The sequence below is a fragment of the Pinus tabuliformis genome, chromosome 8, assembly GCF_031772625.1.
Source record: "Pinus tabuliformis cultivar Carrire ecotype Pingquan chromosome 8, CPIR1, whole genome shotgun sequence".
NCBI classification, from domain to species: Eukaryota; Viridiplantae; Streptophyta; class Pinopsida; order Pinales; family Pinaceae; genus Pinus; species Pinus tabuliformis.
Window position 1 is genome coordinate 1,305,098,830 of NC_142294.1, and position 18,013 is coordinate 1,305,116,842.

At 38.8% G+C, this 18,013-nt stretch overlaps 3 protein-coding genes across 4 annotated transcripts; all 3 read left to right on the forward strand.

Moving 5' to 3' along the window:
- Positions 1 to 3,063: 3,063 nt before the first annotated feature.
- LOC149240260 (uncharacterized) lies at positions 3,064 to 3,909 on the forward strand. The gene has a single exon (XM_089373662.1). It carries the CDS (start codon positions 3,064 to 3,066, stop codon positions 3,817 to 3,819), a length of 756 nt encoding a protein of 251 aa, XP_089229788.1. The 3' UTR covers positions 3,820 to 3,909.
- On the forward strand, positions 3,874 to 4,399 carry LOC149240261 (uncharacterized). Its single transcript, XM_089373661.1, has one exon. It carries the CDS (start codon positions 3,897 to 3,899, stop codon positions 4,254 to 4,256), a length of 360 nt encoding a protein of 119 aa, XP_089229787.1. The 5' UTR covers positions 3,874 to 3,896; the 3' UTR covers positions 4,257 to 4,399.
- LOC149240262 (uncharacterized) lies at positions 4,124 to 17,015 on the forward strand. Of its 2 annotated transcripts, XM_089373663.1 has the most exons (6): positions 4,124 to 4,256; positions 4,605 to 4,858; positions 5,023 to 5,140; positions 5,361 to 5,452; positions 9,100 to 9,180; positions 16,589 to 17,015. In XM_089373663.1, exons 2-6 carry the CDS (start codon positions 4,639 to 4,641, stop codon positions 16,708 to 16,710), a joined length of 633 nt encoding a protein of 210 aa, XP_089229789.1. In that variant the 5' UTR covers positions 4,124 to 4,256; positions 4,605 to 4,638; the 3' UTR covers positions 16,711 to 17,015. The 2 variants fall into 2 exon arrangements, with proteins under 2 accessions (XP_089229789.1, XP_089229791.1); XM_089373665.1 differs by lacking the exons at positions 4,124 to 4,256; positions 16,589 to 17,015 and adding an exon at positions 9,571 to 9,728 and having other exon boundaries at positions 4,623 to 4,858.
- The last annotated feature ends 998 nt before the right edge of the window (positions 17,016 to 18,013 follow it).

The window sequence follows — 18,013 nt, forward strand, 5'->3', positions numbered from 1 at the left end:
GTTTGGTCTGGCCTTGAGTCTAGGAAATCAATAGTACATCTTGCAAGGCTTTCAATTTTACTACGTTATTACTATTATATCCCTCAAAACATATATAAATGTAGATATGGGATCCCAAATTATCCATGAAGATACACCCATATCCCACCTTGCCTGGGTTACCTTTTCAAGCGCCGTAAAAAAATGAGCTTTAGAAAATTAAGGGGAGGAGGGATCTAAGAGGAGGGAATGGAAATTGTAGCAGAGAAGAGAAGGGGGAAATAATAATTCCTAGAATAGATAACTAAATATAAAGCAACGAGACCTCCTCACATAAGGAATGCTAGTCATTGTGTATTGAGTTATGCATGACAATTGATTCCTTTACATTGTTTTGAACTATGATCCAATGAAAGTTTTGGATGGAGAGATTCTTGAATATGCGATAATTCCTCTCTTTCCAAATATCCGCAAGAGGACACTTAGAAGGGTATTGCAAATGAGGCTCAAGTTAGGATTGTTAAAAGGATGAGCCCTCCAATTGTTAATAATGCAAGGGAGACTAGATAGATCATGATTTTATCTCTTCATGCTAGCTTGTAGATTTCTCAATAGATGATTGGAATAGGGAGAAATCTTGCAGAAGTGCTCCACATTTCAGCTTCATGAAGGCACAAAGAATAGCAAGAGATGTCCCTATGATTTCATTTCTGAATGTTAGTCCAAGTTAAGGTTTTCCATTTAACTAGGGGCCATAGGAAGATGGAAATTTTCAGCAATGGATTTCTTTGATAGATGCTACTCAAAATGGAATATTTTTGAAATTCTCTTAATCACAGTTCCAAGATAGAGGCCTCACAGATGGAAGGGAATCCACCTCGTTGGTAACCCCATTCTAGTTATCTACTAAGTTGGATATCAGGATGATTCTTTACTATATCTTCCACCAAAAGTTTGACCAAGCCTCTTGAACCGTGACTTTATTCCATCCTTCACAACCATGCATGGAAATGAAACAACTACAACTCAAACTTCCATCATTGGATGTTAAAGAAAATGTTTTCATTGAATTGTTCCAATAGTTCTAAGGTCAATGTTCAGAAAATTTATAATTGTAAACACAATTGCACCTCTGTCATCTGTACTTTGTGTAATAAAAAAATAGCTCCCTTCTTGGTCTTCAAATGGAGCACAATAGTAACAAGAAACTAAAATACCAACTAGTAACCATAAGGGAATTAATAAGATTTTATATCGAGAGCTCTATGAACTCTTTTCCAAGAGAATTTACCAATTGAACTAATCCTTACTGCTACTAGCTCTTAACTAAACCTTTTACACTTCATTATTAAAAACAATGAAATAAAAAACATGTATAATTAGTTGTTGATATAGTCCAATTTATCAAATATCTTAACAATCACAATATCGATTAGTTAACAAGGGAAAATTTTATCAATGGCATGAGGACAAATATTATTCAAGTAGCTTATTTATATGGTATGCATGGGAATTCTTTTACACCTCAATGAATTTTGTTTTTCCATTTAGTCCAACATGCTCCTTTCTTAGAGAAACACATCAAGCACTCACATTTATTAATGACTTCTAAATATAAAAATCTCCAAAGTGGAATGATATTTGTTTATATTAGAATTGTAGTCCACTAATTTTACTTATTAGGATTAGTAAAGGCAATTCAATTTTTTTAATATATCAATTCAAATTCCACGAGTGACACAATATAAAGAGAAAAAATTAAATTGAGGTTGGTTATTATCATATTTGCATTGAAATTATACATTTGTTTTTTGGTTAAGTTAGGAGAAAGAAATTTACTTTCACTACGGAAAAGGGGCAAACAAGAAGTTATTTTCCTTTTTGCAAAGAAATTCCAAATACATTATCACATTGGTTTAGTGACTGTCATCTATTAATATAAGTATGCAATTGAGTAATGGAAATGACATCCAAACAAGAGACCATGAAATTAACAAACCTTGGACTTTGTGTGATATCTCTACCTTATACCCTAATTTTCTTAGGAGTTTCTCCTATTATATGGTGAAGCATGTATCCCAACATAGACTAAATTAAATTAACACCCAATTTTGCACTAGTGTAGATATTATATCTTGTACCAAATGGAAGTAGTCCATAGTCATGGCCCTCCATATCAACATTTTCTTCAATAAATATCTTAGGCCTAAAGGTAAATGGGCTCTTCCATATAGTTAGGTATTTAAAAACGGCTTGCATATTTACACGTATATTAGTCCATTAGATATATTATGACAACCAATCATCAATATTTTATGCTTTTCTATGCAAAATCATTAGAGAAATGGAAATAAACTATAGATGATGAAAATCAATGTCACTCATCACTTTATCTAATTTGTCTTGTACTAAAAATATAAACATGTGATTTTGTAAGTGAAGATATTAATAAAATCCCCAAAAAACTATTAGTGAAAATGATGCCAAATAATAAGCACAACACCCTTTAAATCATACATTTATTAAGTAAATTAATTATTAAAATTTATTAAGTAAATTAATTATTTTTTTTATAATTTTAAATGAGAATCATTATTATTTAATTTAATTTTAATATAACATATATTTTAAGATTTAAAAAAAATAAAATTAATCTATTTATTATTTTTTAATTTGTAGTAATTTTTAATTGAGTTTATGTAACATACATGTAAGAGTTTTCTTTTTCCAATTATGTTCTTACCGCAGTAAGCGCCCTTATGTCATACCTTACCTTTAAGAAATTACGTATATTTGTGATCTCAATTAATCATTTAAGTTTCTCCTTTTGTAAGGTTTATAGCGCCTCCTTTACTCATATGTTAATCTCTCGTAAAATGCCCTAGTTCACATTTATTTTGGGCGTAAGTTCTATGATCATAGTCAGATTGACAGCGAGCGAGCGAGATATTGTTAGTCAGATTACCAGCAGCCAGCGAGTGAGATATTGTCCGGGTTTGAGAGGCGAGGGGGAGTGGAGCGAAGACGACAAGAGGTGATGAGTTCAATTCTCTGAATTCCATTCCATTCGACAATAACAGGGCAATGGAGGCACTGGAGCAGCAGCATCCCTATCCCAATCCGCAGGAACACGAGGAGCAGGCCGGCCAAAACAAACCGAAGTCCACGAAATCTGCGGGTGTGAAATGGATCAAAGAATGGGTGACTCAAGAGACTGTTCTCAATAATGGGAAGTGTTATTTTTTGAAATGGGTAACAGAGGATACCTTGAAAACCCTGAAAGAGAAACAGCAAGAGAAGGAACCGGAGCCCGAAACACTTCCTCCAAGGGTTTTTCTTTGCAGCTATGAAGGTTGTGGGAAGACTTTTACAGATGCTGGAGCTCTAAGGAAGCATTCACATGTGCACGGGGAGAAGCAACATGTTTGTCATTATGAAGGATGTGGCAGGAAATTTTTAGATAGCTCCAAGCTGAAGAGGCATTTTCTCATCCATACGGGAGAAAAGCATTTTACATGTCCACATGAAGGTTGTGGTAAGGCATTTTCTTTGGATTTTAACTTGCGTGCACATATGCGAACACATTCACAGGAGAACTATCATATTTGTCCATTCGAAGAATGTGGAAAAAGATATGCACATGAATACAAGTTAAAAGCTCACATAAAGTCTACACATGAGAAGAATTTGGCAAATGCGGTGAAGCTGCCCCCTCAGACTGAAAGGGAGTTTCCTCATCCAAAAGCTCCAACTTCACTGTATGGCTCTGTCCCTTCGGTCGTCCATTTGCCTGTCCTTACGAGGGTTGTGACAAGTGCTACATACACGAGTATAAGTTAAATCTTCATCTCAGAAGAGAACACGCAGGTTATGCTATCGAAGAAAATGGAAGACATGGAAGTGATAGCGAAGATGAAATGGATCAGGGAAGCGACCAAGATGGAAATGGTAGGAATACTGGCATCATGACAGGTTCTGGGCGAGGGAGACTTCGGGTTAATTCAAAGACATCTTCTGCAACAAATCTTCATAGAAAGTTTTTGAATGCAGCAGCTGTTGATTTAAATACGAAAACCAGTTCCAGAGCAATTGTGGAATCAAAAGAGCCTGGGAAGGGACATCCTCGAGAAGATAGTGAAGAGACAGAAGAAGAAGACCAGGAAGATACAGATAATGAAGGTTGGGGCCATGGGACAGAAACAGATGATGATGATGAAGATGACAATGACGACGATGACGATGCTGATGAAGAAGAAACAGAGAATGACATGGACTAGGTAATTAATGTAGGTGTAGATAATTGTTACAGGCAAGAATCAAGTCGTGTAAAACAAATTTTCTTTTGCAAGTGAATACACATTTTGAAATGTCATACAGGAAAGATGTGAGAAATAAGTATCTCAGAGGAATAGGTCATAATTAATGTGTCAACTTTTGTTGATGAGGGGGATCATCAAATAGGACAGCTATGAAGAGAAGATCATTTATGCATTTTATCAGGTGTGCATGGATTTGACTGTTAAAAGTCGATCGGATTTTCTTATCTGGCATACTTAATAACATTAAATCCTATACACAAGTTTCCCTCCACATAACAAATACTCTCGAATCCCTTGTGTATACAGCTGTCAGGGTTCCTCGAGACCAGTGTGATGCTCGATGAAGGGCTTCCACGGTTTGCTCTGGAATCAACAGCTCACAAAAGATGTAGTAGTTAGAGGAACCACCCTCCTCCTCTACGGACACTACTCCCGAGCCAGTGTGCATTTTCCAATATGGAGGTTTAGCTCTGCAAATCAAGTTAGGGTTTCAGTGCTCAAGGGCTTTCCCCACTGTGCAGATAACCATGTAGGCTGTAATTTCACCAAAATACTCCGCTGTAAGTTTGCCTATACTCAGAAATTGTTCAACCCTCCAAATTTCCCTTTCACGCTATTGTTCATTGTTAATGTATTTACAAGCAGGTTGTAGGTATTTCTATAGCTCAGACTTATTGGGGAATTTTCTTTTGAGATTCGCCTAATTTTCTTGCTAAAACCCCAGGTGATTTCCTTCCACTCGGGACAAACATTTCTACATTTTCTTTTGTTAAAGTCTGTGGTCGGGTTGAGGGTGCTCGCTCCTTGTCCATGCTGGAGATGTTGATGCAATCTCCACACAGGTAACCCTGCAACCTTACTCAGGTTTGACAGTATATTTGTTTTTCTCATTTCCTATATATTTTCTGGAAAGACTTCTAAGCAGAAGGTTGTGCAGGTGTGCAACCTCGTTAAGACAACAATGGGTTCCTTACAAGTGATTTGTATGCCACTGTTTTTTTTTTTCAAAAATTAGAACCTTACTTGGGCAACGAATCTAAATATTCTCCTTTGATTTCGAAGACATCTCCCGAGGGCAAGTTGGGGTTTATTTTCCTCTTGGCACCACGAGACAATGTCTATTCGGCTTACGGTTCAACTCCCAAGATTTCCAGGTGCAATCATCTTACCCTGACTGGGGTTTCTCTTATCGGAAACTCACAACATCCAGCTAGCTTGAGCTTTTAGCTTTATCACTTCCGTCAGCTACATTTATCCATTTGTTGCATGGGAAAATACATTTCAAGGAACCTGGAACTCCAGGTGTCCTCTGTTGTAGTAGAACAGAAAATAAAATTATAGCCCATAACCGCATTTTGATTTAATGTATGGAATGAAATTCTGGTTCTGTTTCTTGCAATACTTGTCCTTTAATAACAATGAAATTATGGTTTGGAGGTCTTATACATGTTTCTTATTACCTACTGATATCTGAAATAAGGCGACATTCTGTTTTAAAGTTAGCATTAGTCAAATTTCTTCGGATTTTGTGATCTTTGGGTTTCATATCTAATTTTATAGATAGTTCTCTGTTTGACCTTGCAGAATAGGCTTATATTTTATCGGAGATCCTTGACATGTCCCATGAAATTTTGATTCGGCCCCATGATCTATTTTATGCCAGTAAGTCGAAAGCTTTAGATTTCTTTGCCATATATTCATTCATGACCAAACACTATACCACTAGTTCTAAGAATCTTGTGGTTACTATCACCACAATAAATGTATATTAATTTTAGAGGAGACAAGAATTGTATATTGCCCTTTGGGACACTCCAAAAATGTTTTGATGCACCCTATTTCTCTAACACTCTAGTCTACTTTATGACCTTAATTCCCATTCCATGTTCATCCACATGGATGCACTTTATGATGTTCTAGGACAACCTAATGTCCTTGTCAACTCCCTCTCATCTTCCTTGTCATGTTTTCTAGGACTTGTGTATCCAACAAGAAATTTGGGAGATGAATGCCATCAAGGTAGAAAATCAAGGGGTTTTCAAGTCATTTATTTAGGGTTCCCACTATTATAGTCCCACCATATGATCCACCCAATCCCTAAATTGGGGTCTAGTGCTATTTCAATTAATTATTAGATGATCATGGTGGGCCATAATTCCAAGTTAAATGTTATGACTCTTCATAGGATATTATTGGAGATACTTGAGGAGACACCTCTTTGGCTAAAGGGTTAAGGAAGGATTTTGACTTCAATATCAAACCATCAACCATATCCTCAACATTTGTCCCATCAACCATATCCTCAACATATCGAACCAACAATCAAGAAGACAACTGAGGTGAAGCATGGGCATCCTCTCTCGCCCACGTTGTTTAGGATATATATCAATCTATGAATGCCTCTACACTCCACCAACTGTGCATCAATAAAATTTTGGGTTGCCCCACTGTCCACCAAGATGGATACACGTTGTCCCTGCACTGTGCCTCTGATTGCCAAAATTGCAAAATTGGGATTTTCCATGTCTGAAAATGCAAAATTGGGAATTAGAGCACTCAAGGGTAGCATTGTCTGTTGGATTATTTTAGACTTACACCCAAATTACGCACAAACATCTTAAGGTAATCCTCATGAATAGAAAAATTTAATAGTAATCCTCATTAATTAATAAGGTTACCTTAACTATTGATAAAGACACTAAATGATTAAACAACCACACACATTATATCACTATAGATAAGGGTATTTTAAAACATTTTTTTAAGGCCAAATTGATATTTTGTCTTAAAATCCTAAACTATTATTTTAATTATTTTATTTTAAAAATTAAAACTATTTTAGTTGTCGTAAGTTAGAAATTAAGACAATTTGTTCGATTAACTTATAAATTAAGACAATTCGTTCAAAAAGTAGCAGAAGATTTATGAAAAAGAAGAGGGAAGTAAACACAATGAGGGTTGGAGATAGGTAATTGTTACAAACAGGTCAAACGAGGAGCGGGAGGTTGACTTGTCGACTCTTTCGACGAAAGCATTTTTGCATTGTTTTCCCTCTTGAATTACAGGGACAGGTCCAACCTCACCTCCTATTGTAGGGGTTTTTATAGGGCTAGCCTTGCCTCCTTTTGCAGGGGTTTTGATAGGGCTAGCCTTGCCTCCATTTGCAGGGGTTTTTAGGCTCTTCGTCATGCATATGGACTCTACCACTACATCTAACAAATTTCGTTGTGTAAGCTTCTAGGGAGCTAGTGCCGGGAACATGGTCATAAACTTGGAGGCATAGGAACTTCAGGAGATGAATGCAATGAATGCGGAGATGTGTTGTGACCTCATGGATGCATTGCTTTCCATGCTAGCGACCCTCCTCTAGCGGTTTGAGAGCCTGCAACTAGGGCCAGATTTATGTGAGAAAATCGCGAGTGATGTGATAAGATGTTGTGGCCCTCTATTGCCTAAGGCTTAAGCAGCTCTGGATGTTAGGGCTGGGGGATGTGGACGGGGTTGTGGTCGGGGCACTTGTCAAGCATTGTCGCAATATTTCAGAGCTTAGATCCTTCGATTGGATGAATGCTGATGAGACGATGCTATAAAATGCAACGTCTCTTTGGTTTTTGTCTGTGGCAGGTTCTCAGAACATCAAGTGGACAGTGGATTCGCAACTCTGGGTTAGTCTTCCAAAATTGGTCGCGGTGGATGTATCGCGCAGGGATATAACCCTAGATGTGACTTTCAGGTCGTTGCTTTTGGAGAGCTTAAAGGTTTTGTGCGCATTGAATTATGGAGATCATTCATTGCACTTGCGATGTTTATGGTGATTGATGATGAGACTGTAATTGTTGATCCTGCTAGGGCAGAAGTTGCAATGCATGAAGGCAGTATTGGGTTCCGTTGGATCTTGTAAGGTCGTGTCGAGAGGGGTACAACCAGAAGCAACAAAGGTACATTGCCCTTTGCATAACTTTCTCAATATTACTTGTTCATAAGTATTCCTATTAAACCAAAATTCCCAATTTATAGGTTAGTAGGTCTCTTTTTTGCCTTGCAGTACATTGGCCTTTGCATAAATTTTTCAATCTTATTTTTTCGTAAATGATCCTGTGAAACCAACATTCCCAATTTATAGGTCAGTCGGTCTCATTTTGCCTTGCATTCTGCACAACTTTCTTAATTTACCTTTCCATGGATAATTTTGTGAATTCAATCATTGATATTAGCTGCACTTGTTAGTTGTGTGCAGTCGGAGAGTCAGTTTGCTTCAACACTCCTCCAATTACATGTTGAAAGTCTCAATCAGGTTGTCCACAAGTGAATTTTATGTGTTCTTCTATGGGCCATAGCAAATTTATTAGTCAATGTAGATGTTGCTAAAGCGATCAATGCATATGTTGCCAAAGAGGTTGCTATGGAAGGGGGCATTAGCATTTTCATAATCTTTTGTTAGGTCCCCTATTAGATGGGTTGTTGAGGAGGCTGCGGGGGACTGTTGAACCTGTCTGTAGGAGAAGAGCACAAGGTGTTGACTATATTCTCTTTGTTTATTTTTTAATCTAAAAACTAAAAGTTAAAAAATGAATCTTTTTTTTCCCCTTTATCAATCACCATGCCTTCATTGTGCATGTTGTTGGTGCTGCCTACTCATTGTATGCATTGGAAGTGCAATTTACTTTATAGTTGTCGTTATTGATTGGAAAAACTAGGATGTTTGACTAAATACTACATTTTGCTATCATCCAAATAATAATAAGTTTTCTTCCTCCTTTCCAAATAACCCATGAAGCTGATGTTTTTTTCTTTCGCTCAGGGTTCTATTGCAAAGACAAGTGGCATAAGGAAATTGGTGGATCTTGTATTCAAATGGCCTTCTGGCAGGAAAAGGGTTATGGTGAGCTACAAACTTTGATTTCCAGAACTTGACACGTAAAAGTTTGAAACTAACAATGATTTGTATCTTTAAGAGTTCTCTTTTATGATAATAGAGCCGTGGTAAATCATTCTAGTAGATAGATAGGTCTTTTTTTTTTGTCTCTGCTTCGCATAAAAAATGTGCAAATAAACATCATAGTCTCGAATGATGTCTTGATGGAAGATGTATTTTCACTACTTTTGTTTGAGAAACACATTTACTTACTTTGTATAAGATTCAATCTCTAAATAGATTTTGAAGAGAAATGAAAAGTAAGCCAGACTATTTGAATTCATTTTAGGGACACTCTTTGCAGAATGTGCCTATCATTACTCCTTTCAGATTTTGAATCATTAAGGATTGGAGCAGGAAAAAATCAGGAGCATCCAAAAAAAGGGAAGAAAAGACTAGGTAATGCAAGGAGAGAGTCAGCAGCTGGGGAATTGGTTGTACAAGGGTGGGAGCCTGGCCTTGCCGAGACAACATAAGGAGGGATACAACAAAGCAGATATATATATATATATATATATATATATATTTTGCCACAGGTTAGTGTCGGAAACCTATAGAAAATTTAGGGAAATAAACTCTCTCTGTTATTGTTGTCTTTGCATGTTGTTGTAGGCAAGGATTTTAGCAAAAGTTTGTAACTAGTTCCCCTGCTGTTGCATATCTTGTGCCATTTGCACATCAAATTTCCTTGCCGTGGTACTGGATCCCCTGCGGTCGTGCTGTTTTCATAACGAATTTCCTTACTGTTGTAACAAATCCCTTGCTATTGCATATCTGTTAGTATTTGCATAATCGATTGTGTGGGGTTAATTAACCCTATGCTACAATCTTTTACTGTTTTCATATCGGATTGTGTGGGGGTAGATAACTCCTGGCCTCAACAAATAGGATGCACCAAGAAAATTTCCATGCACAGGTATGTGCAAGGCTTCACAACATAGAAAGAATCATTTCAAACCATCCATGTCAAAACAGAAAAAGCTATGCCCACAAAAGCATAGCCCCCATAGGTAATGAGCTCTAAAATTTGAAGTGCATATAATGACAAATTTAATATCCAACCGAGGACCGAATACTCAATGCTTCGGGACTGAACTTCCCAAGTGGACCTGTTGTGAGGTCACAGACAACTACATAAGTTCCAAAAATGCCAGAAAGGGAATATATAAGTTTAGAGAATTTATATTGTAGATATCATAGATAGGTGTCTAGTGTGTGAGGACACCTGGGATCTACTCAGCTAACTTGTCCAGTGCTTCTATCCCTTGCTCATATTATGTGCCACTTACCCCAATGTTTTCCCCATATGCACTTAATTTATCATTAACAAACCTCATAAAGTGCATGGTTCAATGGATTGGTGTTGTGTTCTATGGTGGTCTTTGTATGTCAGGTTGTGTACCGAGGTCTTTCTGTAGCATATATTGTAAAGAAACATGGAATTCTTAAACGGGTTGTTGTAAAGGAACATGGAATTCTTAAATGGGCTAAATTAAAGGGATAGACTGAACTGTAAACTAGTACTGGTCTCGGGGTGGGGATAGAAAACCCGAGTAAACTTAGGGTGCAGACAATATCTTTGGAATCCCTGTTGCCTAGAGGGTGGAGACATTGATCTTTGGAATCCCTGTTGCCTAAAGGGTGGAGACATTGATCTCTGGAGCCCCTTTCTGATTAAAGGGTGGAGACATTTATCTCTGGAGTCCCTTACTAATTAATTGGTGGGGGGCATACATCTCTGGAGTCCCTCAACAACAATTGGGTGGAGGAGATTGCCTCTGGAATCCCGGTAAAGGTCTAAAAATCTGTATAGGGTGGAGGCAGTATAAACCTTTGGAATGCCTGGTTTGGTCCCAAGCTCGGGGGTGGCAGCTGCATTATCCGCAGACTGTCAAAGGATGGGAGGAGAACTAGGGACATTATGCTCATGGAATCAAACACCTTAAGATCAAGGTCATGTTAAGACAAGTACTCTGCTATTGGGGGGTGGTTAAATTTGTATACTGGTAACTTGACAGAATTTAACTTCTGTTTTGGGTGATCTGGTAACGCTTATATTATGTGTTTACTGTGGGCTCTTGATAAATGGACTTCTATGCTTACAATTTGAAATTCTTTGCATATAGACAAGTAAGATAGCAAGTGAATCTTGCAGCCTTAAAATTCTGAAGCCATCCACTTGTGTCACATGGTCTCTATATATAATCTGTGGATGAATTCCTATTGTAATAAGAATTTCACATGGGATGCTACTACCTCCCCTGTACCCATAGTCTCAACGTATGCTGGTCACTTACTGCTATGAAAGTGGCTAATGAACAAATGCTGCTCTTCCCTTATACTATATCTAGAACTGCCAATTTGGGCTGCGCTCAATTCCTGTAGCAGTTGAAAAACAGTTCACCATGGTTGACTGCATTTTGCTTGAGTTTCTCCTTGTACAGTGACAGAGCTTAAGAAAATGCCTTTGTACTGGTTAACGATCTCTAGAGTCACTTTGGGGATGAAATTTGGAAGTGTATAGTATGCGGTGTAAACATGCTATAGCTGCATGGGTGGACCATATTGTCCTCACTGTCATAGGAATTCTAGTATGGGTAAAGTTGCTCAATAAGCCTATATATGGTGGAGGCCATTACCTTCGTTACTTTAGCATCCTTGGACATAAGTTATACATTGTTTGTAGATGATGAAAATTTGCTGACATGGAGTGTGACCCCCTCTTGTTGAGTTAGTGCAGCAAGCTAAGTCACCTGACACGAGGATTCGGGACACGTAGGATTCGGGATTCGTGGTGTCGGATTCGGGAAAAGTTGACCCCGGAACAAGACACGGTTAGGACACGTTATATATTATTTTATTAAAATATATATATATATATATATATATATATATATATATATTTAAAATATATATATATATATATATATATCTTAAAAATTAGTTATTAGCATATTTCTTACACAAATTTTAATTAATGATACAAATTTATTGATTTCAAACATAGATCCTCATCTATAGCTATTAGCATGCATAGTACATACAAAATTCAAATAAATGTCAGTGGTACTGGTCACATAAATGATAATTGATAAATGATAAATCTATTAAAAATTTAAATCATGATTCATAAATTATAATTCATAAGTATAACTGAAAGACAACTTACAACTACAAGATACTAAGATAGTAAGATAAACACACTGACAACTGTAGTTTTCTCATTAAGTCATCAAATCAAAATCTGTTACATAGGTAGTGTTGGTGCAATGCCAATGGCAAATAGAAATAGAAAATATAAAACAACTATAAGTCTAGACTCTATAGGTATAAAAGCCTCAGGCCCTCAAGCCATCAATCAGCATCAGAATCAGCATCAGAATCAGCATCACTGTCCCCATCATCATGGTCCCCACTGCTCTCCTCTGCATCCTCCTCCTCCCCTGTATCCATAGTCGCCTCTGCATCTGCTGGTATGGAGGTTGAGTCATCAAAACTAATAGGGTCTAGCACTGGATCACCGAGATCCATGTTGGCCAATGCCAACTCAACAGTGGTGTCCAGACCCATATCTTCAGGAAAGACATCCCACATCTTTGTCTTTCCCCTCAACCACTCTTCCCTCTGCCTGTAAATAAGACGAAGGTTGGTGTGCACATACACCATTGTCTCTGCCCTGGACTGCTCAAGCCTGTTCTTCTTCACAGTATGCAAATTCCCATATGTGCTCCAATTCCTCTCGCAACAAGAGGATGAAGTCACCTGAGAGAGGAGCCTCATGGCTAACTGCTGAAGAGGACGGCTTGTTGCCCCATGATATGCCCACCAAGAGTAGGGCTTCTTAAGCCCCCTGTCTCTAATCACATCATAACCTGCAAACCCACCAGTGCTAGTGGAAAACTCTGCAAAGGAATCCTCCACCTCAGCAAGCAATGCACTATCCTGAAAAATCCGCTGAAGCGCCTCTTTCCTCCCCTGTGAGATTTCACCATCCATGTGAGGAGGGAATCTGCGGGAAGGTCCACCATTCAGCCACTCATGGCTGTAGTATTTGGGGTTCAATGAGTGAGCCAAACAATGTAAAGGTGTACAATTCTTGTCCCATCTGCGGACAAGAATATCATGTATGGTATCGCAGAAGGCCTCTGGTGATGTCTCATACGGGGGGCACTCACTCTGTAGAATAATGCTCCTCACAGACTCAATCATGGAATCCCATCCCTCATAAACCTCTCCTAGGATGGGTTTGTCTGTATCTGCAACTCGAAGCAAAGAGATGATAGGGTCCATGATCCGAATAATTAGATCTACCCTCTCCCACCAAGCATCATCTAGTACCGTGTCCTTCACTCTTTTAGAGGCTGCCTGATCTGTCTTTCTCCAAAAAGACCAAAACTCAGAAATAACCATGGACCCAAGAGCAGTCTTGACCTCCCTCAACCTCTTCAACATCATGAATGAAGATGCAAACCGTGTATCAGCAATCTTCAACAATGATAGATTGCTGTACTCCTTGTAGATAGTGAGGGCATTTGTATGATTTTGCACAAAGTTACGGATATGTCTTGCATCCTCAATAATGCTTCCAATCCAAAGCACATCAGAAGCAATGAATTTCAGTGCTAAGTTCAATGAATGGACAATGCAAGGTGTCCAAAACACTTGTGGATATTTAGCTTCCACAATCATGCCAGCCGCCTTGCAAACAGGTGCATTATCTGTAATGATTTGCACACAAGAATCAACACCTACCTCTTCAATAACTCTAATAAATAACTCACCCATAAATTGTGCATCCTTGTATTCGCCAAGTGTATCCACTGCTTTCAGGAAAACTGGACCATTCAAGGAAGACACCATGAAGTTGATGATTGGGTGTCGTGCTGGATCTGTCCATCCATCAGAAACAATGCTAACCCCAGATGTTGGCCATGATGCCTTAATAGGCTCGAGCATTTTTTGCACCTCTTTTTTTGCCTTCGTCAACAATGTGGTTCTCAGCTTCTCTGACCCAGGAGGCACATACCCTGCTGGAGCCCCTTGAGTTAGAGCTCGGCACATCTCAACAAATAAAGGTGAACGTGCAACATTAAATGATATGAAGTTTTGATAGAAAAAGAAGGCAGTGGTGAGATCAAGCTCGTCCCGTCTCTCTTTTTGGAAAATCCTGTCCATTGGACCAAGTGATCTTCTTTTTAATGCTTGTCCCCCAGTAGAAGTAGAACTCTCAAATGGAAATTTGGAGGTGGCTTTCCTAAAAAATGGAAGGGGGTCTTCATTCTTGCCCTTGGGTGCTTTTGATTTTGAAGCCAGTGCCACATGTTCCATACCAACATGGGCCTCCTTTACCAATTCTTTTCTCTTTGGTTTAGGAATACCTTCACAAGCTGCAATCCCCTTACGAGGTATAGCCAACAAATGTGCTCTCACACGGTGATATGTGCTTGTGAAAGAAATGTTACAAAAGCTGCATTTCCATTGCACATTGCCTCCTCCCTTTCCCTTGCTGTTTGACCCATCATCTCTTGCGACATATTTCCACAATGGATATTTTTCATTGTCTTTAACTCCTCTTCCCTCAAGATTACTTGCAGCAGACTCTGATGATATTGGGGGAGGAAGAGCATCTCTACCCATGACATTCTTGCCCTTCCTTGCTGCCCCTGCCGTTGATTGAGCCATGTTACCTCAACCTGTAAAAAAAATGAACAAACAGTCAAACTGCTGTAAAAATTTTTAAAATGAAAACAACAAAACTTCTACACTGCCAGGACAGGCCAAGGTCTGACTCATGTGCAATAGGGTAGTGATGAGTTACTAATGAAATTTCCCTGTGCCAAGTGTGCCAAATAATTAGAAAATTTTCAGTACTTTCTGAGCTGTACTGGAGCACTTTGAAACAAACAGTGAAAATTATAATAAGGTTATGCCACTGTCATATTAGATTTATGCACATTGCAGATGTGAGGGGTTTTTATGTTGATTTAAGTTTGATTTTCTCACTGTTATGAAACTAATAGGACAGCTGTAGCAAAATGATGAAGTAGGAAACATTAGGAGATCAAACCCTGGAGGCTCAACCACTAGAACCCACTTGCACGAGAACCTAACTTCAAATTTCAATGCTTCTGCAAACCCACCAGGGATCAGCTCAAGAAACAAACATTTGCTGACAGTGACTGATATGAAAGAAAAGGAAGAAGATAAAGCAAAACAGTCATATATAAGAGTCTTATATATCAAACTTGAAACCACAGATGTGCGAGCCACTATGTAATGAGAGCGAGAGCCTCAATGTATATTAGAGCAAGAGCCTCAGAATATGTTAGACCAAGAGCCTCAGTGTATATGAGAGCGAGAGCCTTAGAGACGATGGCACTGTGATGTAATACAAACCTTAGGATATAGCAATGATGCCATCAATCTATATAATCAAGTGATGCAACAGAGCTATATAATTAATTGATGCCACAGTCAAGCGATGCCACAGAGCTATATAATCAAGCAATGCCACAAAGCTATACAATGAAGCGGTGCCACTGTAATTATAATGCGAGCCATGGGAATATAAGTGCAAGCGAAGTATTCTTCCAAAAACAAAGGCACAGAAGAGTCCGACTTGACCCGGGATAAAGAGAATTAGCACTGAATCGTTGGTACGAATATATGTATCATGGCGTTGCTCAGCAAACTAACCTTGGTCTCCGCCGCTGTTACTCGCTCCAAATCGCTGTTAGTCGCTCCAGATACAGCCTGTTACTCGCTCCAAATTGCAAATGCGGTCAAATGCGTGTGAAAACAGCGAACTTAAACCCCGAAAAACGAATCCGAAACCAAAAATCGTTCCAAAAATCGTGACACGCTCTTCATTTTTTTGACACGTTCATGACACGGCGTACCCGGGATATGACACGACGAGTCATTGAAACATGACACGTGTCAGGGCAGAATCGTGTCCGATTCGCCCGATTCGGGATTCGTCCAGGGGTTTGGACGAATCCGGTTTCATAGGCAGCAAGTAATGCAAACGATGAGGACTTGAATCCGAGAAAGACCTATCGGGTTTCTCCACTGCATGATTTTGAAATCTATTAACCATTGCACTCACCACAAAATTGCTTATAAAGACCTTATACTCTCGTGAAGACCAAATCTGGTCACACTGATAATGGTTCCTAAGAATGAGACCCTATGAATAAGATAGATAATACTTAATAATGCTTACATCTTAAGGGGGTCTATATTTGTAATGATTTAGGTGATGTCTTTCTTCATTGATTAAAATTCTAGTGTTTTTAAACTCAGCTGAATACTAAACTCTAGGATCCTGTTGGTCTGAAAATGGACGGTGAGGGTCTGAACAATTTCTTGGCAGATTCCCGCGGTGACATGAAGATAATCTGTAACAAAGTCCTTGCGGCTTTGAGATATGCGGTGAACCCGGCCAAGATGATTCTACAGCCCTCCGGGTTGCGTTTATGTGGACGATACTACTGAGAAATGGTATACATACATTCGGGAGCTGAGACATGCTTGTCATTTGCTCTTGAATGCCCTTCATTTTGTTTTATTGCCGTACAAGGTGTTGTCGGAGATGGAAAAAGACTCAGAATATTGCTCTACTGCATGGAAATCTAAACTCAAACTTGAGGTTGAATCCTGGATAAGTATTGTTGAGGCATGTGCATTCCTGTAGCTCTTGGTTTCTTACGGAATTTCGAAGGAATTTAAGGATGACGACCTTTGTGAGCTAGTCTTTCACATTTTCCATCACTCAGAATTTTTTGAGCTATGCCATGCACTTCGGTCATAAGATACTAAAAGAATGTTCAATGAAAAAATTAATTCTCATGGAGCAAACAGCTCAATGATAATACAAAGATATTTACAAGAATAGAAACATCAGGTTTCTATGTAGAATATTGAACAAACAGTTTCATCTAAGAAACTGCTAAAAGAATAAGAATAGAAACATCTAAAAGACTGAGCATTACTAAATAGAGATATAGAGATATATTCTAATACCCTCCCTTAATGCTCAATCTATTTACAACACCAATAGACCCGCGAAATTTTACAAATTTATCAGGACCAAGAGGCTTGGTAAAAATATCGGCGGGCTGCTCTGTGGTGGGAACATAGTGCAACTGAACTGAGCCGTCTTCAACCAGCTGTCGAATGTAGTGGCAGTGAGTTTCCACATGCTTTGTTCGTTCATGAAAGACAGGATTCTTGGCAAGTTTGAGCACTCCCTGATTATCACAAAACAAAGAAGTAGGCCCTGTCTGAAAAACATGCATATCTGCAAGCATACGACGAAGCCAAACTGCCTCACAGGCGGCCTTAACTGCTCCCCGATACTCTGCTTCTGTTGAGGAGAGAGCCACAACCTGTTGCTTCTTACTAGTCCAAGTAACAGCTCCAGATCCTAGACTAAACACATACCCAGCTGTAGATTTACGGTCATCAACCGAACCGGCCCAGTCAGAGTCAGTGTAGCCACTGAGAATAGAAGTGGAGCTGTGAGTATATAAGAGGCCATAATCAGAAGTACCACGCACATATCGTAGCACCCGCTTTGCTGCTATCCAATGATCAGCTTTAGGAGCTGACATAAAGCGAGAAATGTAGCTTACTGCAAAACTGATGTCAGGTCTGGTAGCAGTAAGATAGATGAGACTGCCCACTAATTGCCTGAATAAAGTTTCATCCACAAGAGGAGAGGATGACTGTGCTGAAAGTTTGAGCCCTGGTTCCATAGGAGTCGTGGCCGGTTTGCAATCCTGCATTCTGAACCTTT